Here is a 26,335-nt window from a genome sequence, read left to right as displayed (position 1 = left end):
ACTAAACTCTCAATGAACTTGGCATTTACGAAGGCCGACTTGCAGGTAACTGGAGATTTCTTGATCTTGGATTGTATCACCAAGAAGCGAGGAAAGTTGTCCGGGGTGTTAAACTTCATGTTGGGCAGAGGTTTGATCATTACATCGGTGCGGGCCCTTTTTGGCGCCCGATCGTTTGGAAGAGAGGGTTTCGAAAATACCATGCGACATAGTATAAGGCAGGGAACTGGGGTACTTTCTTCTTTGACGTTGCCCTGATGGTCAAAGGGGTCTCGGAGCTCCCAGCCTGATAAACAGACAGGGAGCCCATCGGCTGGAGCTTGACCAAGGCTCCGACGGCCACCATTCACGGCTTCTAACCCTTCACATTTCAACTTCTCACCACGGTAGGTAACAGCTTAAGTATGGGGGGCTCGGGGTACGTGGTGTCGCCCCTTACCGTCACCAAGATTACTCAAGGTGCCCCGTCTGGGGATCGTCTTGACAAACCCGCAGCTATCGGTAGCCATCTCAATACGACAGCGCCAATGTCTCCGCTTATTTCCTGAAAGCTACGAATTAAAGCAGTAGCGTTACTAGGTTCGACAAGCCGACGGGAGGAGTGCTTATAATACCGGCAAACGCTCTCGAGGAACGTGCGTGGTATTGTGCAATATGTTGCCGTGTCGAGCCGCCACCGACCCAAAACCTCCCCGTATGTGCTTCGTTGAAATCTCGCCCTGTGAATGTTTCACCGGTGTGTCTGCGGAACTAGTAGTCCGTCTAATGTGCTCAGCGCAACTCGTACGGCTAACCTGGCAGTCAGTACTGTTAAAGCTCCCCCTCCCTCACTTTCACACCCCCCCCCCCACACACACACACATACAGCGCAGGCTAGCACGTGGTTCCTCTCGGCCACGCTACGCTCTTCCGTTGACCTATCTGTTGAATCGACCTTCAGGGAATAGTGTGACCCCTAGCGTTCCTCAGAGCATGCGCAGAACCTGTGTCTAAGCGCATTCCGCAACACCCGCAATGTTTTCGCCTATCTTCCCGGTTCTCTACACGGAGCGAGCTGGGTGGAATGCACGAAAACGGAGAAATACCCATCTGGACGCTCTAACCACGTCAGACAAGTCACAGCGCCAGGCTACAGACAGTCGTGATTGGGCCGAGGTAATCAAGCGCATGCGCGAGTCAGGGCGCGTCCGTCGGATCATCAACGACTCCGGTAAAGGTGCGCAACAAAGACGCACTCTTTGCGTAAAGATATCGTTTTTTTTCTCGCGCGGCCTCGAGAGAAGTATGGGTACGGGTTGTACGGCTCGAAGGAACGAACCCACGCTTAGCCTAAATCTGCTGCACTCACACGCGCATCGCCTGTGGCTTTGCGGTTATGGCGTAGTTGGAGCCCTCACCTTTTGCACGGCCCTGATATCACGGTCATCGCACAGCTGTAGTCCCGCAAGCAGTTGTACCTACTCCCAATCCCTGCAGATAATGGCGTTCACATTAAGCGTGATTTCTACTACCCGGTTCACCGAAGACGGCTGCAGATGTAGCACATCGATAGCCAATTGTGACGTTTCGACACCGCGAACGGCACCGCTCGTGCTCCGCACCCTTGCCTCTTAGCGGTGGGGCGGCCGGCCAGCGATAACAGGGCTGTCGCCCAGAATGGCACACGTCACGCCACCAGTCGTATGGGATAGCCCCAGAGACCAACGGGAAGCGCGGAAACTTTGTGCTGTCGTTATGTTTGGTGCTCTGGAGAGAAGACAGCACTCGGGCCCTTTTGCTCTTCCGGGCAGCGTTTGTCCCGCAGGCCAGCAGTTTCCCAAGGCAAGCCCGTCTGTGGCAGTGGTGTTTAATAGCTGCAACAGTGATGTCACGTGCCTGAATGGTCGGTCAGCATTACCGGCGACACAAGTGACTGGCCCTGCTTTCCCGGCGAAGCTTTGTTCGCCCACGTCAAGTCTGCAACCCTAGTGTTTTCTCGTTTGCCGCTATGGCTACCTGCTGGCATTCGACGCCTCTCCGTTCGAGTGCATGCGATCGACCGCCTGCCGAGGGAGAACGCGGCTTCTGCACGTAAGTGGTGGCTTCCCAAGTCCCAGTGTCGCACAGTATGAACACTTGTTCCTGACCGAAAATGTTCTTTTTGAGGGGCATGCCAAGTTTACTTGCCAAGGGGCATGCCATGGTACAGACGGACATTTACTCTTCTGTTGAGCAAAAAGAAGCGGCTGTTCCGCAAAGCCAAATTTCGCAACTCTAGTGACCATTTGGTGTGCGATTTCTCTGCTCAAAGAGAATACACTACCCGAGTACAAGACGCCAAACGGCACTTTTTGAACAATACTTCGCCGAATATTCTCTGTACCAACCGAAAAAAGTTTAGGAACATTGTGCATGCCAAAGCAGAAAATACATAGCACCAATCCATGATTCAGGCGAGCCCCTCCCTCCCGCAGATTGCGCGTCCGTATACCTTGATGTTTTCGTTCACAATTATTGCTCGACGGTCCTTAGCGCCTTAACCGATCTTGTGACGAGTAATATTTGTGCCATGGTTTTTTTTTATTTCTGCTCTGGTGGAAAATCATTGATTAATTGAAATTTACATCTTCCTGTGGGACTGACGGCGCATATACTCAGTTTCTGAAGAAAACTAAAATTTACGCATCCATTTTCCTGCAGTCCCTATATAATGCGTCATAACGCGAGACTGGAAGATTAGGAAGGTGGTCCCGCTTCCTATATCAGGAAACATTCACCTCTACAAGCATTCTCTGGAGCACGTTACAGTGGTGATCACGCTAAGGGTGAACACGGGAGCGCGTGGCCGCCGGTACTATCAGAGCAGCCTACCGTGCCCAGCGCGAACCATCACGCATGCGCTGTGCGTGCCGAGCGAGACTATGCTTTCAGCGCGCGCACAGAGTCATCGGAGCGTCTGCGCGTTGTCTGCTATGTTTATCGCACGTGTAGCGGTGGAGCTGTCAGCCACTGTATGAATGAGTGGAAACTAGAATCCACATAAATGTTTCCGTGTGAGCGGTAATTCGTTCTTTAGCTTCAATACAATGGTTTTGGTACAGCAGCGTAACTCGCCCACTTGTTTGTTTCAAACAGGCTCAATCAAAAGATCACGCAGATTTTAACAGCACTTTATTTTTGCAAGTGCTTACAAAAGTCTTTAAATGCACGTAGAAGCACGCAACTCAAGGCTTTGAAGGTGGTCGCTCAAAGGTGGCGCAGGCGCTACGACCTTCATTCAATATACGGGAGAAAAATATCATTCTTTACATTTTTATATTTGGGCGTTTTCATGCAAGAATCCAGGAATCGCGGATTAAACCAAAGTACCATTAGTAGACGAGACGGAACATAGCAGACGGCGATCAGACGCTCCGATGACGCGATGCGCGCGCTGAAAGCAAAATATAGCATGGCCCGCACAGCGCATGCGTGATGGTTATCGCTGGGCACGGTAGGCTGCGCTGATAGTACCGGCGGCCACGCGCTCCCGTGTTCACCCTTAGCGAGATCACCACTGTACAGTCGGGATCAATTTGAAGGTTATCGCGGGAGCACCGACCAACCGCGACGACAGCGCCCGACAAGTCGGACCCGACATGTCGGACCCGACATGTCAGGTCCGACTTGTCGGTCCGACACGCGAGTTTGTGTCGGGCGGCCGTTTTCTTTTGCGTTCGGGAGCAGGACCCCGACAGCAGTGTCGGGCCAAACACGTCACTTGAATCGAATATTGTGATTGGTTCGTCCGACCTTATAGTACTTTTTGTTTACGCTCAAACAGCTATTGTGGTAATTTGAGAAAATTTGAGTTTATTTCCCTCAGCATGACGCGAATGTTGATCTCGCTAGACTTATCAGCCAGCAGCCGTAACGTTTATGTAGACGCAAGCGCGTTGGAGAGCTTCCCATAAACCGGTGCATGCCCGGCGATGCTGCAGCTTGGCTCGGGCAGGGTCACTCAGGCTCGGGTTATGAAGCGGCGACGGGGCAAAATATATTCTTTCCGCTTTTCCGAATCTCATGCGGCAAGACTGTTCTTTGAAGCATACCCGCTCTCCCAGCGATGTAACATGCGTCCACGTACGTAGCAGCGCTCTATGATTACGCAGAAACAAGCTCTCGATCGTTCAGCGCATCGCATTCTGATACGGTGCGCACGGGCTGTCTATTTGCGTCATTGCGGCAAATGTTAGCGCTTCTTTCGTCAACTGCAATGAGCGCTGGTATTTTAAATTCTGCGACGCAGGGTACAAAATTTTGGTATGGGAATATCGGCAGCATAGTTGTTACCTTAACATCATATGTCCGCATCTCTTAAACACATATTTACGTACTCATTTTGCGATTACGCGCCTGTGGAACTACGGCAGCCAGCGATCGTATTTAGTAACTCGCAAAAACCGCAATAGTTCCACCGACCGGCGCCGCGGTGTTTTCTTTTCTTCTTTTTTTAATGGCGATGCCGGCTTTGATCTTTGTGTTCTACAACAAGATTACCTTTTCTGGACGACTGTACGAAGGCTCCCATCCAGGTCAACAGTTTTATTTAGTAAATAACTTCCACAGAAAACACAGCTAGGCACATTTAACGCTTTGCTGCATGGTTCAAGTACATTTGTTTACAGTTAATTATGCTGATTCCGACACTACAGATTTTGTTTGCAAATTAGCACAGGCTTAGAACCTGGTCCGGGGTTTGTAAAAACAGGCGTCCATACACGTCTGCATATGGTAGCCATATACCAGAACGCATGAGCGATTCATACAGCAGAATGGAAGTTTTTTTTTTTATCCCTGACAGGAGCAGACCCTGCACTTACTGGGGGGTACCAGCCGTCTGGCCAAATTAATTTCAAAAAATTAATTCACATACTGCCTCCCACCCTCCCCGCTCCTTTCTTGTAGCCTCGGTTACTGCTTGTTCATCGGATTGGAGTGAATAGCTGACACTTTCCTCCTACTTCCAATGGTCCCCATGGTAGTGCCCTTGGTCTTTCCTTTAAATTTTCTGTAATGAATTATTTCCATTGTAAATGAGCCTAGACAGATTTCGCCATATACTGGCAGTTTCACTATTTCTTATAATATTCCCTCCTGGAGTCATGTGTCGGCTACGGGGTTAAAACCGGATGACTGCAGTCTCCCTTCATATCATCAACAAAAAGAGTCCCCTTTTTCAGGAAAACTTGCCCGAAGCTCAGAAATGTACTCGCCTAGCTATTGTATAAACTAGCAATTTGAGCTGAAGTCACATATAAAAACCAATGTTTCCTCATCTTGTCATGAAGTCGGTTTTATAAAGCATAAACTCGCCGATACTCCAGCAAAAGTTAGATAACTTCTGTAGCCTACTTTAATTTGATAGAAACTTCAGTATGCCTGCACAGTCTCAGACCCCTAGAGGAAATAATATCGAATTGGTTGAAAAGGCTCTAAGAAAGGCTGTTGACGTTATTTATTCTAAATATAATTGCACAAATTCTCTTTGTGAGATCGTATAAGCTTATGGGATTGAAATATTAGTCAAGGAGAAAGTTTTTGCATCTTGCATTTCTTCACTGTTCAGAATTCTAACTATGGTCACACGGATTCTGTTAATGAGCTCATGCAAACTGGTGCGATTGAAGCACTAGGGAAAAAAAAGTCTTAATGCCTTAAATTTTTTGCTGTTGTTATGCTACAAACTTGGCTTAGATACAAGACTATGACATACTTCAAAATAATATTCATCATTACCATTTTCATTCTTTCACCCGTTCTACACACCGGTTGAAATTTTTTTTCCCACATGTATTACCGACTGGAAAAATACACCTGAACATATGTCTTGATTAATTTGAATACATAGAAGCAAATGTTTAGTTTATATTAACCTTTTGTTCTTTCTCATTGCTGCCACATGTAGTATCATGAACTGCTGGTAACTATGATCTTGTTCACACCTTTATGCCCCTCCTTCTTGGGCCACTGGTTCGCAGTATGCACTTCAATAAAAAATTAAAAAATTAGTGACAAGGGCAGCTGGAGGTGCTGAAGAAAAATTGCCTCACAATAATTGCAGAAGACTCACGGCAGAACACGACGTGTATACCCCACACAAAATAAAACTCGCCGATCAAATTTTATTTCAAAACAAGACAGCTATGTACAAAAACAGATAGGCCCCAGAGATTTATAGATACATGAATTAATAAGCCTTAGTTATAAGCAAAGCTGGCTACATTTTGTTAAGAGCAGTGATGCCTCAATGAGTTACCAAGATCTAGTTCATTTCCGTTATTTCTACTTATAACGCGGTCTTCTGTTTTGAAATGAAGCCTCTTTCGGCCAAAGTTAGGCAAGTAAAGGCACAACAAAAAGAGTTCCTTTGTTTAATGCTACCAAATGTACTAAGTATTACAGACTTGAAACACACAAGGTTAAGTGAACAACACTACATACAACAATAAGTTACGTTTATGCAGACCTGAAAAAAAAAAAGATCAGCACTAGATGACGCTAAACTGCAGCACGGTTTATTGACATTTCATCGATAGGCCCACAACTCGTAATGATCAAGTAGTCCCATGCATGTTGAACCCTTTCATTTTGCACCATTCATATTTTTCTTCTCCTGGGTTCCTTAAATATAAATTGATACTTGAGCATCATCACATACACTATGTTCTTGCAATCAGTAAAAATTCTATGCACTCAACATCAATAAAATGGCTTAGAGAGAGAAAGAATAGCTTTAATGGAGACCAGCGATGTTAGCCGAGCCGTCGGGCTAGCTTGGTACGCTAAATGAGAGAAGAAAAAAAAAAAACGTGAAGACGAAAAGATGTCTTTCAAAAAGAAAATTTTCAATCACAAAACTTTGTCCAGTTCTGTGCTCCGAAGAAATTCCAAAAGAGCTTTGATTGCACGTGCAGCCTGACTGGGACCCTACCATAAAGGCAAAAAGCAAAAATGCTCATGTCGAGACTTTGGCATATTTTAAAGATATTCAGGAGGTCAAAATTAACACAGAGTTCTTTAATACGGCGCGCCTCATAGTCCAAGTGTAGCTTTGGTGCATTAAACCCCAGAATAAATCAAATCAATGTAGCCAGTTGAGAGGTAGAAAACACAGTTCATTTGCAGCGCCTAGCTTTATCTTTTTGCAAAAACACATGCCCGCTGCCAATAAAGCTGCAAGTTACTATAATGCCAATACCATCAAAGTACTCCTCATAAAATCAAATGCTCTTACAATCACAGCTAAAACAGTCACCTTCCGACCTTTCTAGTGCCCTTTTCCACTTCTCCCTACGCTTGGCGCCAGACAGAAGACAAAAGTGTTACACCTGTTCATTTGTGCCTCTGCACCTGGAATGGCAGGTCGACACACAGCCCAATCTAGGCATTCTCGAGCTCAGGACACCTGTCGGTTACTTTATGCACAAAGTGCAAGCACACGAGCTTAGTGCAACAGGGATGGTGTAGTGGAAGAACCACGCAAGGCCGACCGAGGCCATTGCTGCATGAAATGGGGCTGAAAGCTGTAATTGCGTGGGAGCCTTCCAGATGATGATAGTGATGTTAGATAAATGATTTGGGAAAGAGAAAGCTTTAATGAATACTGAAGACATTAGCTCCACAAATGGCGTTGCTTGCTGCGTCAGATAGGGTGAACACAGCAAATGAAAAAAAAATGTGGAAATAGTACGTAGAAACAATGAATAAGAGGGAGAATGAAATAAATCAGGAACATTTGAAGAAATGGCAGTAGTAGGATAACAGATCTCAGGATCTCAAAGTTATAGAACGTCGACCAATCTAGAGCCTTTGTCCGTAGCGCAGTGTCAGCATGACTACTACAGTTCACAAAAGTGATTCAGTTCTGAAAAGCTTTTTTGTAGCAATCGCACAAGAGTTCTTTTCGCTGTTTCGTGTTGGGTTGCATGCTGCGTGCAGTAGCACAAGAGATGACACATGTTCTCTTTCATAAAGGGCGTTCTGCATTCTGCAGCACGACCAGCCTCTGCATAGGCGTTTTGGAAGAGGGTGTTCACTTTGTGGAGTGATTTTTTTTAGTTTATTTTCTGATCTTCTGCTGTTCAATGAAGCTAGACCCTCAAACAGGTGGACAAAAGGCTGAAAGTTGGTACACATAAAAACTGAGTGGAAGAAAAATGAGAAGTGAGCAAATGGTGTGTTAAAGCCAAGAAAACCTTGATGTCATTAGCGATGGTCTTGACCGCCACCGCCTTTGACACTTCTGAAACCTCTACCAGTAGGCATACACTTGTTTATTTATTTTTAAGTGTGATAGTATGACCGCGTGTTAAGCTTTTTTGCACAACTTCAGCGCCATGCAAAAAGTCAACGTAAGAGGGCATGCCATGCAGTGAAGCTAGAAAGTTTGAAGGTTATGCGGCAGAGCCAACTTTTACTGCTCAATTATTCCCAAATTTTCAATACTCGAAAACATTCAGCACTTTGAATGATAAAAGTGCGCTGTAAATCGAATAGCAAACAGCATTCGCAAAGTGTTTGAAATTTCAGAAATTTCCACGCCTCTATTGTATTTTTCTGTGTTTTGCGGGACCATCAAACAAATGGATGGACATTAGAAGAAGGCGCTTCCTTGGAAGCCAATGTCACTATACCACTTGATAAGGCACTTTCTAAACTCCCCAGAATTGTGCCAGGACTACCAACGCTGTGATCAGAAACTACGACCAGCTAGGGATAGCAAAACTTAGACAGTACGAGTGAAGCTGATGCCGTTTACTACATGCTGCACTAGGCTGTTGCACGTTACTCTCACAAGCTTCAGGTGGTTTTTGACGACTCATCGCACAGTAACTCGCCGAAATATTTCAACAACTTTGAAAGCGGACTGAACCTGACCTCCGATTTAGTCAGTCTATCGGCGTATGCAATGGGCTTTCGAATGCGTGGTGGTGTTATTTGCTTAGCTGCACCGATGCCATCTGCACGGTTGCATTTTGCCGCATGGGCCGCGGCGTTCCTGATGTGAAATGTGGTTCGCAGTGTGGTGTTGGCAAGAACGTTCATGTGGACAGCGTTTTTTTTCGAGCGATTTGTGGGTTTGCGAATGCCTTGTTACAAGTAGTAGTCAGCATTGTTTTTGCGTCGAAATTCCAGACTGCGCTGTGCACGCTTGCTACAACCGAAGATCCGAAGCAGGCCGCATGACAAAAGCAAGCGTGTCGCTCTTTTTTTTTTTTTGCTGCTTCGGAGTCTAGGATAGAGCAGTGCTTGACGACAGTCCGCCTCCATGCGACGAATTTACAATGAAGTTATCGATAATGGGACTAATCAGTACTGAATCTGTTGCACCTGTTTCATTTCAAGTGGAAACGACGGGCCTTGAAGCTTTCACCTCACACTTTGTCACATGCTTGAAACATTGCGCAGTGGTCTCTGCACAGACCCGTCGCGGTGGCTCAGTGGCTAAGGCGTTGCGCTGCTGAGCACGAGGTCGCGGGTTCGATTCCCGGCCGCGGCGGCCGCTTTTCTGATGGAGGCGAAAAGCAAAAACGCCCGTGTGTACGAGATTTCGGCGCACGATAAAGATCCCCAGGTGGTCAAAATTAATCCGGAGCCCTCCACTACGGCGCGCCTCATCGCCTGCGTTGCGTCGGCGCATTAAACCCCACAATCAATCAATCAATGGTCTCTGCACAGCTGTCGGCACCTGTCTAACCGTTGGACAGAAGCTGATAACGTAGACCGCTTTGCACTATCTCCGTGTGATCCCCATGCATTGATTTTCTTATTTTTGGGTTGCTTCAAAGGACCGTGTGTCGAGTTAGGAAAATTTTTCCACCCAAAGCTGCAACGATATTTGATATGGTGGCGGCGTGCGGGACGAGGCACTGGCTTTACCGAGCCACCCAGGCATGCTGCGCGCTTCTTGGGGAGTGCGAGAGACGGTGAGGTGCTCTGGCAACAGTGTTCTGGTGTGTTGAACGTATGACTGTCGTCTACCTAAGCTCCCAATGATGTTGAGCAATTCCGCAGAGGTTCTGGGTGGAAGCAATCACGACATATGTATATTAAATTAGGTGCAGCCACGTCGACAAAGATTCGACTGATAATTTTCAAGTGCTTTTTTTTGATGTAGACGAGGTGGAAATTATAAGCAAAACAAGATTATGGAACACGCTTTGAATACTGCAAAAACAGCACAGAGACAAGCGATAAACCATACTGCTCTAGTTTGTCAATCCATAAGTCTTCATCTCTGCGCTGTTTTTGAAGTAGTCAAATTGTATAGCCAACGTCAAGCTTTAGTGCATAAGCACAGAACGCGCTTGGTCATTAAAGAGCACTCGAAGACGACAAAAGAGTTGGATGCCCACAATTACCTGAAAAAAGGTTGCATTTCATGTACACGTATTCACCTAAAAACACTGGAAGTAGACAAGGCTGCGGCTGGATGCACAGTCGGGTTAGCCTCATTGATAAAGTATGCCGGCTACCTTAACACATCGTGTTACAAGTATGTGCAAGGTATGAGGTGAAAGCTTTGACGGCCGTCGTCTCTACCTGAAATAAAATGGGCACGCCTGATTCGGTACTGATTAAACCCATCATCGATAGCTTCTTTGCGAATTCGTTGCATGAAGTCAGATCGTCTTCAAGCACTGCTCTAGCTACCGCTTCAAAACAGAAAAAAAAAAGCGAAACGCTTGCTTTTGTTGTGCGGCCTGCTTTCGGATCTGTGGTTCCGGAAGTGTGAACAGCCCAGTCCGAAATTTCGAAACAAAAACAATGCCGACTACTCCTTGTGACAAGGCATTCGAAAACCCATGAATCACGCAGAAAAAAACACTGTCCACGCGAACGTTCTTACCAACACCACGCCGCAAACCACGTTTTGCATCGGGAAACATGCTGCCTGCACGGCAGAATGCAACCGTGGATATGGTGTCGGGGCCGTCCTGTAGGTAGCATTGCTGCATGGTCAAAAGCCCAGTGCATACACCCTATTGCTGAACTCCCGAAGACACCAAGTGGCGCAAGGGTCGGATATCAAACAAACATTTTTAAAGGTTGGCATAAAACCGGTGGACAAAGATGCATTGCGTTTCCTGTGGTTTCAAGCAATACAAAAACCGGGTGTACCACTTTAACCAGTTTTGACTTGCTGTATGACCCGCATCCCTTTCAGAGTGATGGCTAACCCATTTCTACTTCCCGCAATGCTTCAACACCACTTAAGCAAAGAGCAGTACCCTCAAACTGTGAGACATACACGGATGACGTGCTCACAGGAGCTGGAAGCGAGAAAGCTACTGAAATGTTTGAAGCAGTAAAATGCTACGCTAGTGATTTCAACGTGACTCCCGGGCTACCATGCATCTCTGTTATTTGTCGGGTGTGCTGAAGGTTTCGCGACATACGTGGGACCCGTGTGCCGACCACTTAACATTCTCTCCATGTATGGATTGTATTCATGGCATAGAACCATTCACAAACTGGCCCATGCTACAAACAATGGCCTGGATATGTGACCCACTAGGGCGCAACGAGAAAACTTGGAAGTGTTGGTAAGCATGTTGAACCCTAGCCTAAACGACAGGACAAAGCAGCGCTTTGTGTGTCCTGTTGCTATCGTACTGCGTCTTGTCGTTTGCACTGAGGTTCAACATGAACCACTGGGAAGGGAGGGTGGGGGTGGGTTGGGGGGGGGGGGGGGGCTTTCTCCCTTCATTGTCCATGCCAAGGTCCTGTTCCACGAGGTGTGGCGTAAAAACATCGACCTCAACACGCTACCTAACAACAGCACGGCGGCCTGGAAGGTGTAGCTAGACGGACTCCCTATCTCCCTGAGGTTCAAGTACCCCGGTACTACAGGTCACAAACAAATGGAGGGAGGGCGGACTGCTTTCACATTTCTGCTGATACCCGTCCAATGGCATACGAGGCAGTTGCCTACCTCACCCTGGAGGGTGAAAACGGTACAAGATCGACAATTCTAGTAAGCAAACAAAGGGTTGCACCAGGCAAGGAAATTACACTGGCGAGACTGGAACTGATGGCATGCCTGCTTGCTGGTCGATTGTGTGGCTATATTTTGGAAGCCCTCAAGCAACAGCCATCCAACATCTACCTACGGACAGATTCAACAACAGCACTCTATTGGATTCATGAAGATGTTGGCCGCTGGAAGCAGTTCGCACGCAACCGAGTCACTAAAATTCAACGCCTCGCGGACAAGTGCGTATGTAGACATTACCCGGGAAGAGAAAATCCAGCACGCGAGATCCCAGCCATGCAGCTGGCCAAAAACGCACTGTAGCGGAGCAAAGCACTGTGGATTTGTCCCGCATGCATATTGGGAATGAGTGGTTCCGAAAGAGATATACGATGAAATCGAACTAGGGGAAAGGAAGAAAACAAGATCTTTGCCAGCGGCAACGTCGCCACCTACTGAGTCGGGCGTGATCGACCTGGAACACTACGGCAAAATCTTAAAGCTACTAATCAGTCACAGCTCGGGTTTTTCAGTTCATCGCTAGAACCAAACAACAAAGCAGCAAATTGGGACCCCTCATATCCGACGAGCTTAATCAAGCTGAACGATACTGGATATGTTGGGAGCAAATAGGATTCTCAAAAGAAGTCACGTGTGCCGCCCACGGAACACGAATTACCCCAACTCAGCTTTAAGAATGTTCACTGATGATTGACAGTGCTGGCATTTTAAGAGTTCAGGGAAGACCACAACATAGCCAACTTTGGTGTGGCTTAAAGCAAACAACTATAACAAAAGCGTAAATGGGCATTTGAAAAGGTTTATGATACAAACCATTTTGTGAACCTGGTGTGTAAACACTACTCACAGGAATATGTCATGACTGCATGATTACATTACAATAACCATGTGCTTCATTAGTAAAGGTACTTTTTCGCCTATATGCGGCATGCGTAAACAAGCAACAGCTGCAAGTGAAATGACCACGAAAACTAGTCCCAAACGGAAATAGCATCTCGCATGAAGCACACGTCACGTAACCAGGCAGTGCTGAACGCGAAAAAAAAAAAAAGCACAGCCTGGACACACACTGCAGTTGCTGCACAAAGCACACTTGCCACATCACGCGGCCACTAGAATAGGCGAACTAGCGGAGCACTCACGACACTGGTTTGGAACGCTGCAGTCCACCAGCGGCACTAAAGCACTGGGAACACCCTCACAATTCAAAACGCAGAAACACCGCCACACATCGCTACCAACTGCGCAGATATACAACGGGAAAGTTATTTAAAAGGTGCACCCCCTCGGATGCGATGTGTTTCTTGCAGTATCGGAGCTAGCGGCGCCGCAGCTTCACAGACACACATTCAACTCCAGGAGAACTGCGACGTACCACACACGGATGATCGCGAGAGCCGAACTTCGACACATCAAACACATAACAGCACGGCGTATACACTTGATAAGAAAAACTTGCACTGTACACAAGCGCTGACCGCCACTGCGCGTTGCTTTCACTCACAGTGACCGTATTTTGAACGTTATCGATGATCCAAGCGCGGACACAGACCTTGACAGCTCGGAGCGCGCGAGAGCGGGGCCACGATGAATTTGGACTTATCGGTCGTCTCGCGCTAGCGATGAGGGCGACGAGCGTATCTCTACACACTTGATAGAGAACGAAAACACGTCGCACCACTCTACAGACGCTGGTACTGATGCCTTTTCTGCCTCGGCTCCACACAAAGCGCGAACATTTGAAATAAACCAACGATAAACGCGTATCGCAGTACCGACTCAGGACCGCGGTGGTCTGTCGTAACTTCTGCAAGTGCTTGTCATTTTGATATCACAATCAAGTTGTGCGACGCGCACCGTCCCCGCAGCTCGCCGCCGCCATGTTGGGGAAGGCCGATGGGCGGAGCCAACTCGAGTCGGATGGCCGAGCCGGACGGCTCAGCCGGATGAATTCGCTCGCCGAGCGAATTCGGCCTTGGCGTCCAACTTGGCCCGACAGGGCCTCCCCGACAGGGCACGACAGGCCCAGTCGGGCCATGTCGGGATCTGTCGGACTGAAAAGAAACCAGGCTTTAGCGTGACACTTTTTACCATCACCCACAACGAGATTATGCTAGGTTTGCTTCTCCCATGGATGTTCCAGGCAGTGCGCGCACTGCCGTCAAAAACGATAAAGGACACGCTCGTTTCTTTTTTTCTTTATCCTTTCATCGACATACTTCACACTGATACGCAACCTTGTCGGGGTAACTATGCCGGCATGCCGGGGCATAGTGTAAAAAAATTGTAATTTGCTTCCCCCCGCACGGGGCACCTTGAGTAATCTTGGTGACGGTGAGTGGCGACACCGCGTACCCCGAGCCCCCCATACTTAAGCTGTTACCTACCGTGGCGAGAAGTTGAAAGGTGAAGGGTTAGAAGCCGTGAACGGTGGTCGTCGGAGCCCTGGTCAAGTTCGGGCCGATGGGCTCCCTGTCTGTCTATCAGGCTGGGAGCTCCGGGACCTCTTTGACCATCAGGGTAACGTCAAAGAAGAAAGTACCCCAGTTCCCTGCTTTATACTATGTCGCATGGTATTTTCGAAACCCTCTCTTCCAAATGATCGGGCCCCAAAAAGGGCCCGCACCGATGTAATTTTCAAACCTCTGCCCAACATGAAATTTAACACCCCGGACAACTTTCCTCGCTTCTTAGTGATACAATCTAAGAACAAGGAATCTCCAGTTACCTGCAAGTCGGTCTTCTTAATTGCCCGTGTGTTCGAGATTTCGGCGCACGTTAAAGATCCCCAGGTGGTCAAAATTAATCCGGAGCCCTTCACTACGGCGCGCCTCATCGCCGGCGTTGCGTCGGCGCGTTAAACCCTACAATCAATCAATCGGTCTTCTTAATTGCCAAGTTCATTGAGAGTGTAGTTGGCGCGAACTACAAGGCAAAGAAGCTGACATCGGGGGACGTGCTTGTAGAACTATCTACTAAAAAACAGTCTGATAGTCTCTTGAACCAGACCGACCTACTTGGCCTTGAAGTAGCTGTAACGCCACACCGGAGCCTTAACAGCTCGCAGGGCGTCATATCTGAGATGGACCTGCTCAATGAAAGTGAGTCTGACCTCCTCGAGGGCATGCGTGACCAGGGCGTTACTGCGGTAAGAAGAATAATGATCAGACGCGATGGCAAAGAAGTAAAAACGAAACATGTGATCCTAACTTTTGACCGAAGTGTCCTGCCGGAGTCTGTCACTGCAGGCTTCCTTCATTGCAACGTACGACCTTACATACCCAACCCACGCCGCTGCTTCAAGTGCCAGCGGTATGGGCACAGTACTACCACCTGCCGCGGAAAACTGACATGCGCCAAGTGCGCAGGACATCATGACCCTTCAGAGAACTGTGCTTCTAACGTATTGAAATGTGCCAACTGTGAACAACCCCACGCTGCATACTCTCGGTCATGTGCTAAATTCAAAGCCGAGAAAGAAATCACGAACATGAAGGTCACCCAGAACATCACCTATCAAGAAGCACGACAGAAACACTCAATGTTTTCGCAAAGGTATGCCGATGCAGCTCGCCGGGGGGCGGAGCGGCGTCTAGTCACGGCGGCCACCCAGTACTGCGAAGCAGACTTGGTGCCGTCCCAGCCCCCCCAGGTGCTGCCCAAGGCAGCCCAACCATCCGAGACGACACCTGTGGCGCCCGCAAGTGTTGTGTTAGCTGCGAGTGTGAGGAGCGACGGCTCTGCCGTCAATCCTCCTCTTCCGGCTGCCAGACTGCAGGCGGCCATGGACGTAGATGTGGTCGGTCCCACGACCACTTCTGTGTCCAACAAACAGTCGGGGACGGCAGGGGCTCCTGCCTCCACTTCGAACATATCCCGATGTGCAGCCCGCAAGGAATCCATCTCGTCACTGTCACACCACTCAGATGATGACATGGAGGTAACACCGTCTCTGCCAGTGCCAAAGGCGGAAAGAGAACAGCGCACCATGGCGGGGCGAGGCAAAAAGCCACCAGCCACCTGTGTCACAGGCCCAAGTCAGAACTGATAGATAGTATACATCCAGCCCGAGTCCTCATCTACACCAGGTAAAATCTCCTCCCTAAACATTTATGGTAGCACAAATAATTACACAGTGGAACTGCCGGGGCCTTATTAAAAACCTAGATGATATATATGAAATCCTACACAAAACGCAATCAGCCATCCTATGCTTACAAGAGACACACTTGAAACCTAAGCACACCATTTTCCTGAACCAATACTCAGTATTTAGGAGAGACAGAGATAGCTGCACGCACTGCTCTGGTGGCGTAGCTATAGTTACGCAAAAATCTATCCCTTGCCAATCTCTTCAATTGCGTACCGCCCTAGAAGCGGTTGCCATCCGGGCAATTATTTTCAACAGATTGACAACAATTTGCTCACTATACATTCCTCCTGAATATCGTTTATCTAGCTCTGAATTTGAGTCTCTCATAGATGAGCTGCCGGAACCGTTCCTACTCGTAGGTGACCTGAATGCACACAGCCCACTATGGGGATCTGAACGCACAGATTCCCGGGGCCGCTTGATAGAAAAATTCCTCTTCTCATCCGGAGCTTGTCTCTTTAACAAAAAAGAGCCGACATACAACACCACACACAATACATACTCACACATAGACTTGGCGATCGGCTCTTCTGTCCTCTTTCCGGCTGTTGAATGGGAAGTGGACGACAACCCCTATGGGAGCGACCACTTCCCTGTCATCTTGAAAGCCATTGATAAAGCCTGTAACAGTTCCATCTGCCATAAAAAGTTTAAAGGATCTGGTGCTGATTGGTTAAAATTTAAACAATTATCTCAGCTTTCATACTCGTCCTTAAGCTATTTGGGCATTGACGAAGCCTGTGAACTGGTGACTGCACACATTCTTCATGCTGCCGAGGGCTCAATCCCGCAAACATCTGGTGCCACACCTAACACTAGGAGGCCGTGGTGGAATGAAGAGTGTAGGCTTGCACGGCAGGCTCAAAATAAGGCGTGGGGTGTCCTTCGCAGGTACCCCACTACGCAAAACTTGATTTCCTTCAAACGTGCAAAAGCACAAGGAAAACGCATTCGCCAGCAAGCAAAAAGAGATAGCTGGCGCTCTTTCGTAACTTCTATCAACTCGTACACAGATGCAGGCAAAGTATGGAACAGAATTAAAAAGTTTAATGGACGGAAAACACACACCCTACCTTTGGTCAACAGTACAGGCGATACCCTAGAGGACCAGGCAAGCACACTTGCGAAATACTTTTCATATATATCGAGTTCTGCTCATTACACGAATGCTTTCTTACGACACAAAACATCTATGGAGAAGAAACCGATTCGTGATAACAAAAGATCTGACGAACCATACAACACCGAATTTTCCATAACAGAGCTTTTGGTCGCCTTGGGAACATGTAAGGCTTCAGCGCCTGGGGCAGATAGTATATCATACACAATGATACAACATCTGCACTCAGAAACTCTCTGAACACTCTTGCACTTGTTCAACAAAATATGGGCGGCGGGATACTTTCCGAGAGCTTGGAGAGAAGCAGTTGTAGTTGCCGTATTAAAACAGGGGAAAGATGCCTCACTACCTGCCAGTTACCGACCAATAGCTCTGACAAGTTGCTTAGGAAAGGTTTTTGAAAAAATGGTAAATAAGAGGCTAATCCATTTTCTTGAATATAACGGCATCCTCTACAGTTGTCAGGCTGGTTTCCGATCAGGTCGAAGCACAACTGACCAGCTAGTTGCCTTTGAGTCGTATGTCAAAGATGCTTTTATCCACAAACAGCATTGTCTTTCTGTTTTCTTTGACTTAGAAAAAGCATACGACACAACTTGGCGTTACGGCATTACTGCTTGATCTCAAGGCATTCGGTGTGTCTGGACATATGCTAAACACTATTGAAAGTTATTTGTCGGAGCGGACATTTAGGGTAAGAGTAGGGACAGTGGTATCAAGAACATACATACAAGAAAATGGGGTTCCCCAGGGTGGAGTATTAAGCTGTACTCGGTTTATAATTAAAATGAATTCACTTGTGAAATCGTTGCCACCCTCAATCTCCTACTCAATGTATTTTGACCACGTCCAAATAAGCTTTAGGTCATGCAATCAGTCCATATGTGAAAGGCAGATACAGTTAGGTGTGAACAGGCTTGCAAAATGGACGGAAGAAAATGGTTTTAAATTGAATCCTCACAAAAGTACACGTATTTTATTCACAAGACAGCGTGGAATTCGTCGAGAACCCGATGTCACACTGAACGGAGAACGGATTGCTGTCAAGAAAGAACACAAGTTTTTAGGTGTTGTACTTGACGGAAAACTAACGTACGTACAGCACTTAAAGAAACTCAAACAAAAATGCCTAAACACCATTAACATTTTAAAAGTTGTCACATCAGTCTTATGGTGCTGATAAAGACTGCCTTCTACGTCTCTTTGTGAGTTTAGTTAGGTCACGTATAGACTATGGAAGTGTAACATACGGGTCCGCGTCTAAAACTGCCTTAAAAATGTTAGACCCAGTACTACATTTGGGCCTTCGCCTTGCCTCTGGAGCCTTCAGGACAAGTCCAATCCAGAGTCTTTATGTAGAATGCGACCACTGGTGCCTAGAGCACCAGCGTGCTTATACAGCACTCCTCTATGCTATTAGGACAATGTCTATGACGAATCACCCATGCAATTCTATTATGAATGACATCTCATCCGCCCATTTGTATTTAGCGCGCCCGTCGATCCCTGCCCCTGTAGCCTTGCGTGTCAAAGGCCTTGCAGAGGAGATAGGGGTGTCTTTAGATGATGGCATAAAAACCTGTATCGCCGATATAGTCCCACCTTGGGACATGTCAACTATTCATTGACACATCCTTTAAACAAATTGACAAGCGTCGTGCACCCCGCGAATTGATTTTACAGCATTTCTTAAGTTTACAACACAGATATCCATGCGCCTCTTTTTACACAGATGCTTCCAAGTCTTCTTCTTCTGTGCCCTGTGCTGCACATGGCCCGGACTTTGCCAGCACAAGGACATTGAACAGAAATTGTAGCATCTTTACAGCAGAAGCCTATGGTATTCTAATCACAGTGGAACACATTACACAGAACAAAATACAACAATCAGTCATCTACACAGACTCCATAAGCGTAGTAACTGCATTGGATTCCTTTAAGCCCACAAAAAACGTTATTATAAACCGCCTTTTTAAAGGGACAGACAACCGATTTTTGTCGCGTATATGTTCTCTGGCTCATATGAAAGCCAGCGTTTTATATAGCCCGGTAACAACAAGCAATTTTTAAACAAACTGGCGGAAATAATTTTAATTTGGCAGCAAACGTCCTGAAATCGGAAGGGTGGCGGTTCGTAGTGTCGAAACTTGACACTACAATATGTGTCCCTGTCACGTGACCTGCAAACCTAGCAGCTACTGTAACCGCTGAAACGTTTATTTACGTATTGAAAACCTTTTAACACAAGTATTTGTACAAGCTTAAATAGTATGTGTATTTTTAAACATTACTTTGAAAATTCTAAAGACACGCCGCCCGCCGCCGCGGGGTTGCTCTGTGTGGCTAACTGAGCCACCATGCCCAGAATCAACGGCAGCGTTCAGTAAACAGACCCAGCGAAGGAGCTTTGACGATTCTGTCTGAGTGAGGGGCGTTTGTTCTGCCAAAATATTTGGTTTCAGTCTCCAAATACGCAAACGGCAGCGTAAAAAAAAAATAGTCGCGCCCGGGGAGAATCGAACTTCCCGCCTCCACAACGTGAAGCCAGATTCTACCTATCGTCTATCCCAACAGATGGCGCATTCGTGCAAAATAGACCCTTGCATTAAAAAAACACAAAGGAACAGGAAAGCCTGCGATTGACACTTTGTTAGCTGGGAAAAAGTTTTTAAACATCGTTTTTTATTTCGCATACAGACAAAAGTATGTTGCCGAGCTACTCTATATCATGGTTGCCAGCATTAGTTTTGGGAGGGACACATACGGCTCGTACACCAGAAAATTCGATTTCAAAAGTTCTAGAGCGTTATCAGCAAAACCGTTTCTCGTCAAGGTGCTTTAAGTGATGCCCTTTCATTTGGGATAGAGAATATATACTCGACAAAGATCGGTTGTCTGTCCCTTTAAAGCTCTTATAACTGCCTATAAGTCAAAGCTAAAAATACTTGTTTGCTGGATCCCTGGACACAGTGGCATTCTGGGCAATGAAATTGCTGACCAGAACGCCACTTTGGCGGCCCTACGTAGTGGTGTTGATGTAGCGCGGGTCCGTCACCTCGATCTGAAACCAGTAATCCGGAGGGGAATCCGTAAATGCTGGCAGCACATGTGGGACACACACACAGACAACAAGCTCCGCTCAGTAAAACCAAACCTAGGAAGATACACAACAGAAAAACAACACAGATTCATTGAAGTATCCATTTGCAGACTGCGAATAGGCCACACTTACGCTACACACGCATATATTTTGAATGGAACACTCCCACCTGTTTGTAACAAGTGTGGGGAACGGCTCACCGTCCTCCATGTGTTAATTGAGTGTACATTCTGCAATGGAGCCAGAAAATGGCATTTCCCTAAAATATATACCTACAACATTCCCCTACATCTTTCACTGTTTTTAGGAGATGAACCTATGTTTACAAACAAGTCTTTTAAGTTATCTTGCAGACATCAAGTTTTTAAAACTCATCTCGTACAGTGCGTGACCTCAGAGCCTATGAGCAGTGAGTGAGGCCCTCATGCTCCCTTTGTCCGCACGGGAGGCCCACTCTCGTGGCATGCTCTTTGGCTCGAGGTGCATCACGTTGCACCCATAATCCATTTCAGCCACCATTATGAACATCTTCATGCTTTAGTGGACGGGCCCTCTACACCCATATATACAGTATTTGAAGATATATCATACTCATTTCATACATATTTTAAGCACAAACATGACTATTGAAAGACCACATAACATAGTTCTGGCGCTCTTTGGTCTTAGAAACCCTTGCGCCAATAAACCACAAACATACATACATAATTTGCTTCCGAAATGCCGCAATGCAGAGATATCTTCGGTGTTATCAGGTTGCCGAGAAACAAAACGCGGATACGTCACCCAAAAAGGAATGAAGAAAAAAACTGCGGCAGTTGGCCTTTGCAGAAGGGGGTGAGCGAATTATAAGCAACAGCCAAGGGGTGAGGGAGGGCAGCATAATCTCATCTTCGCGAATGAAAAAAAGTGCCACGGAATGGCGCTCTGGTCTTGCTTGCTCGGTGCTCCCGCGATAACCTTCAAATTACTGTACAGGCGGGTAGTCGGGGGACACAGTTTTCTGGACTACGCGAGTGCGTGACGAAAACCACCGCGACGCACTTGGGAGGCAGGGCGCCTGCTCTCGAGAGTCTAGACCGATGCGGCGCGCATGCGCGTCCCTGCGTGGTGGCATGCATGCAAGTTTAACTTCCGGAAGCCGCGCTATGGTTTTAAATGCGGAGCATTTCTTAGGCTCGCGATGTCAGTCGTCGATGTTGTCGGCGCCGTCCACACGCTCACTGCGCATGCGCGTCGCGTAGAGGCGCAGGTGCGCGTCTCTCCCCCGTACCCTCCTCGCTCTCAACAACAGGTGCGGCGGTGCGGGAGGAGCGCGTGTACCCCGTGCGCTCCGTCGCTCTCAACAGTTGCGGCGGTGCGGGGGGAGCGCGTCTGTGCGCGCATGCGTCGTTGCTACCCGTGCGCTGCGTCGCGCTCAACAGTAACGGCGGCAGGGCGTGTACACGTGATAACGGCGTGCTGGGTGCGTGGAAAGTTCGCGGGCTTGTGTACGGAAGTGTGCGCATGCGCGTCTCTCCCCCGTACTCCTCTCCCTCGAACGCGGGCGGTGTGTATATAAAGGGGTATTCACACGAGAGAGAAATCCGCTGTTTCGCTCCTAGGAGTGCGCACCACGTGACCCCTACGTCACGGTTTCTCTCCGGCGCACCGCCTCCGATGGGAGATCGGAGCTTCTGCTCGCGAGCTACAAACCCTCCGACGCTCCGCGGCGGAGGCGGCGGGATTTCGTCTGCTCGTCGGGCAGCTGGCCGCGACTGAAGTTCTAAAGCGGTTGCAGGCACTTTATTTTTATCGCTTCTTAATACATTGGACGCGAAAATGCGTGGCGCACATGACAGGCGCACTGAGGGAGCCGCGTATACCACCAGCACGGGCGCTTGGCGAGCGGCGGCCGCGGCTGCGAAGTGGCGCAGGCCGGCGCCGGTAGCTCGAGCGACAGCTTGTTATTGCTCCCCAAGGCGCAAACAAAGCTGCGTATACGAGAAATGGGGTAATGATGTGATGGAAAGTTGCTTTAAAAATCGTCACCTGAGCCGCTTGCCAGAGCGGCGATCGAATATTCGCCGCAGTGTTAAGCCTAACATCAGTATGCGGGCCTGTAGGTGGGCCGGTCGGCTGCTACTACGTCGCGCGCCGTTCTCTCCGCGCGGCAGCACCTGCATCGCGTCGACGACCAATTTTTGGTCGGTTGACAAGATCAGTACGTATGCGCTTAACAGAAATTGCCGCCGTCGCGGAATGGCGGTGCTACGGCAGCTATGCTTTCGAGATAGGCGGCTGCAAACAGTGATGTCCGTCCGAAAGTCGCATCCTCCGTGTGAGCGAAGGAGCTAGCCGAGCGGAGGTCCGCCTGCGGTGACGTCACGACCTCCCTCGGATTTCTCCGCTGAAACGCTCCGTCGTGTGAATACCCCTTAAGCGGCGGAGCGCGCGCTCGGAATTCAGTCAAGGGCGTCTTCGCTTGGCTTTCGCTTGACTTGACGCTTTGCTTGACAGCAGCAAGCAATAAAAACACACTTTAACTTTACACTCCTTGCCTTCGCTTCTCCTTCATTCAATAAATAAGAATAATAAAGACGAAATAACAATTAAGCATTCCCAAACCATACCAAATTACGCAACATTCACGCGATACCCCCACCACTCTGCGACGCATTTACTCGAGTTCCCCCCGTGGGAAGATGCGGGCGGGTTTTTTTAGTAAAGCATCGCGGGACGACGCCTTTGTACTATCTTGATCACAGTTGGGGTGAACTCGGAACACGGGAGCGCGTGTCATTACGTGCGCGGGAACCGGCTGTCGGCGTTCCGGGTAACTTCGCACGCATGCGCAGTTCGTTTGCAACGAGGCTATGTGTTCATCCCGCGCATCACGTCACCAAGACGCCCGCTTGTCGTCTGCTATGCCGATGGTCGTCTGCTCTCCACTCTTTGATTGCTTGAGCCAAGCAACCATCGCCTCCTGTATTTTTGCAATGCCAAACGCATCAGCCCGGACCGGCCAACCAAGCCCTCTCCTTCTACTCCCCCACTCTCCCCCAATCGCTAGCCTTCCCAGCGCTTTAGCCATATGACCGGTTCATCTTGGGCGACGCGTTGTGGAAAGCGGCAACGTTGGCAAAACGTGCTCCGCCGCGGGTCTGAGTTTTCTAACGCTAGCGAGAGCGTCATTACTTCGACAACCTCAAACATCCGTTGCCTTGGCAACGAGGCACAAGCCGCTCAAGAATTTAGTTTCGGTCGGGTGATCCCGGTTCAGCTCGGGGACCCACCTTGCGACATATGGACACTGCAGGCGTACCACTCACTCCCATTGGGAAGCGGGCGATGCGTTTGGCATTGTAAAATGCAGGATGCGATGCAAGCAACCCACTGCATTGTAAAACTATTGTTAGCGCGTTGCTTTCCTTTTCTTTCCGCTAACCTGAGGACCGTTGTCGTGCGTGTAACCGTTCAATACTATCTACAGTCAAAAAGAAATCAGCAAGTCACAGAGGGCGGCGCATAAAGTTATCGTAGGCTTGCCATTCCCAGCATTCCGTTTAACAACGGTATAAATGTGTGCACGTTCAAAGTGCGGTTCAAACGTATCGAAAATGGCCCGAGTGCCAGATGCCCAAAGACGTTAAATTATAAGCCCTTCCCAAAAAGGCTATACGAAACGTTACATCGGCTGTTTGGTGAACCGCCCTCTGGAGACCGTAAACAAGATTTTACAGGCCTTCAAGTACGAAGGCCGCGTCCGCGATGCCCCCCCCCCCCCCCCCCCCCGCGCCCCTCCGCCTAGAGCTACTACGGACGGAGAAGCCGCATGTATTGTAGCGGCAGTCGTCCGGAATCCATTCCTTTCGGCAAGTGAAGTCCGAGAGGAGCTAGCTGTCGACGCGTCCGACGTTACTATTCGGCTGCTCTTACGAAACGCAGGCCTGCGTAGCGCGATCCATTGTTGACCCCAGCCAACAAAGACTGTCGATTGGAGTTTGCCATGCAATACGCCTCGAGGACCGCAGCAGACTGGGGTCGAGTGGTGTTCTCCGACGAATCCACATTTTCAACTCGTCAGGATCAGTGAGTGCGTGTTTGGCGACCTCGGAGAGCACGGTAAGCATAATTTCTTTTCGGGTATTCGGGTTCGAAATGTAGTTTAATTTTTCGTTGCTTGTGTGGCCACAATCCATGCCCATAAGTTTCTCCATAACTTGCACGCAGACTTGACCGCAATTACGTGCAGTGAGTGGCAGATCGTGCGTCAACGTGTGGGGCGCCGTCTCCAGGCATGGCCTGGGCCCACTGCATCGGATCATCGGCCCACTCACTTAAAAGTGCGCTACTGCGACATCGTGTACACAGTGCTCGTTCCTTACGTTCGTGATGGTTCATTTCACAATGATTTCATTTTTCAACATGACAACGCCCCGAGGCACATGGCTCGCGTGGTCAAGAATCATCTCGAGCAGCGCGGCGTACGGGTGCTACCATGGTGTGCGAAGGGGGCCGATCTTAATAGAATAGAATATGTGTGGGGCCGCCTGAAGACATCCATGGTGCGTCAACCTCTCTACTCGGACACCCGTTATGAACTTTGGACCACAGTCTCCCACGAGTGAGAAGTTTTAAGAGCCGATCCAGGATTTATGTCGGCTCTTTACGAGTCGCTTCCTTCCCGGATTTCCGCGGTTATTGCGGCCGGCGGAGAAATGACCGCTAACACTTTGTTTTCTTGGGAGATAAAGATCCAGGAAAAGATCGGTTGTTTTCTGCTTGCTTGCAGCCAATAAAATTCATGTTTTACCAGCTTCATTCATGTTTGACCTGTTTATTACGATGAAACTAGCGAGTTGTTCAGCGCAGCCTGCTAGAAATAGTTTCACAACTCAAAGGATTGCTCGGCTCACGCAACCAAAAAGCGGAGAGCAGACGACATTCGGCATAGCAGACGGCAAGCCGGCGTCTTGGGGACGCGATGCGCGCGATGAACGCATAGCTTCGTTGCAAACGAACAGCACATGCGTGCGAAGTTGCCCGGAACGCCGGCAGGCGGCTCCCGCACACGGAATGACACGCGCTCCCGTGTTCATTTCAACTGTGATCAAGATAGTACCATCCTTTCGTCGCAATGACCGATCTACGACCAGACGGGCCAATTCACCGGCTTTTGCTTCTGTGTTGTTGGTGTGCTGTGTAATCGTCCCTCGGAAAGGATTTTCATGTTTTAATACAGCCAGCAGGCTAAGACTATTTTTTTTGAATGATAAAGTAAAAAACAAAAAAAAAATCAGGGTAAGCCTGCACTCATGCGCAAACCTTGAATGGCCAAGGTGTAGGTGAGCATTGAAGGACACGTAGTTAAGTTTACCCCGCCGCGGTGGCTCAGTGGCTAAGGCGTTGCGCTGCTGAGCACGAGGTCGCGGGTTCGATTCCCGGCCGCGGCGGCTGCTTTTCTGATGGAGGCGAAAAGTAAAAAGGCCCCTGTGTACGAGATTTCGGCGCACGTTAAAGATCCACAGGTGGTTAAAAATTAATCCGGAGCCCTCCACTACGGCGTGCCTCATCGCCTGCGTTGCGTCGGTGCGTTAAACCGTAGAATCAATCAGTGTCATTGTTTATTTTCACAGTTGCGGTGCTAGTAGTAGCAGTCATCGTATGCATCGAAGTCGTCTGACGTGCAGGGTCGGATCTTAGTAGACGTTGTCGTTCTCGGCCTTTGGCACGCCGAGCCTCTCGGGGCGCGGCCTTTTCCACGGGCGTGTGAACTGTCCGCGGCAGGTCCATGTCGAGAACCACGCAGACGCTGCAGGGCTGGAGTGCGAAGGGCTCTGCTGGCTCTGCTACGATACTGAGCGCATGCGCGCGACGACACGAGGAGTGGCTCTTCTACGAACGAAACGTGGGGCGCACGCTATCACGTGTCTTTCTCGTTCCGAGCAGGTGTTGCGACGATTA

At 48.6% G+C, this 26,335-nt stretch overlaps 1 protein-coding gene across 2 annotated transcripts in view; it reads left to right on the top strand.

Annotated features, from left to right (window-relative positions):
- The first annotated feature begins 1,410 nt into the window (after positions 1 to 1,410).
- LOC144156291 (uncharacterized) overlaps positions 1,411 to 26,335 on the top strand; it is a 100,601-nt gene continuing 75,676 nt past the window's right edge. The window contains exon 1 of one of the 2 annotated variants that reach the window (XR_013319736.1): positions 1,411 to 2,070. Coding sequence is in view for 1 of the 2 variants with exons in the window: in XM_077688242.1 (XP_077544368.1) it covers positions 1,988 to 2,070 (83 nt within the window). In the remaining variant the exon portion in view is untranslated. The remainder of the gene's footprint in view (positions 2,071 to 26,335) is intronic. The other variant, XM_077688242.1, reaches the window with a different exon arrangement.

Source organism: Haemaphysalis longicornis, unplaced genomic scaffold (assembly GCF_048455015.1).
Source record: "Haemaphysalis longicornis isolate Haplotype H1 unplaced genomic scaffold, Haemaphysalis longicornis Haplotype H1 scaffold_1, whole genome shotgun sequence".
In the NCBI taxonomy this organism is placed as follows: domain Eukaryota; kingdom Metazoa; phylum Arthropoda; class Arachnida; order Ixodida; family Ixodidae; genus Haemaphysalis; species Haemaphysalis longicornis.
The sequence above is the reverse complement of the archived record's forward strand: the minus strand, read 5'-3'. Positions and strand labels throughout refer to the sequence as shown.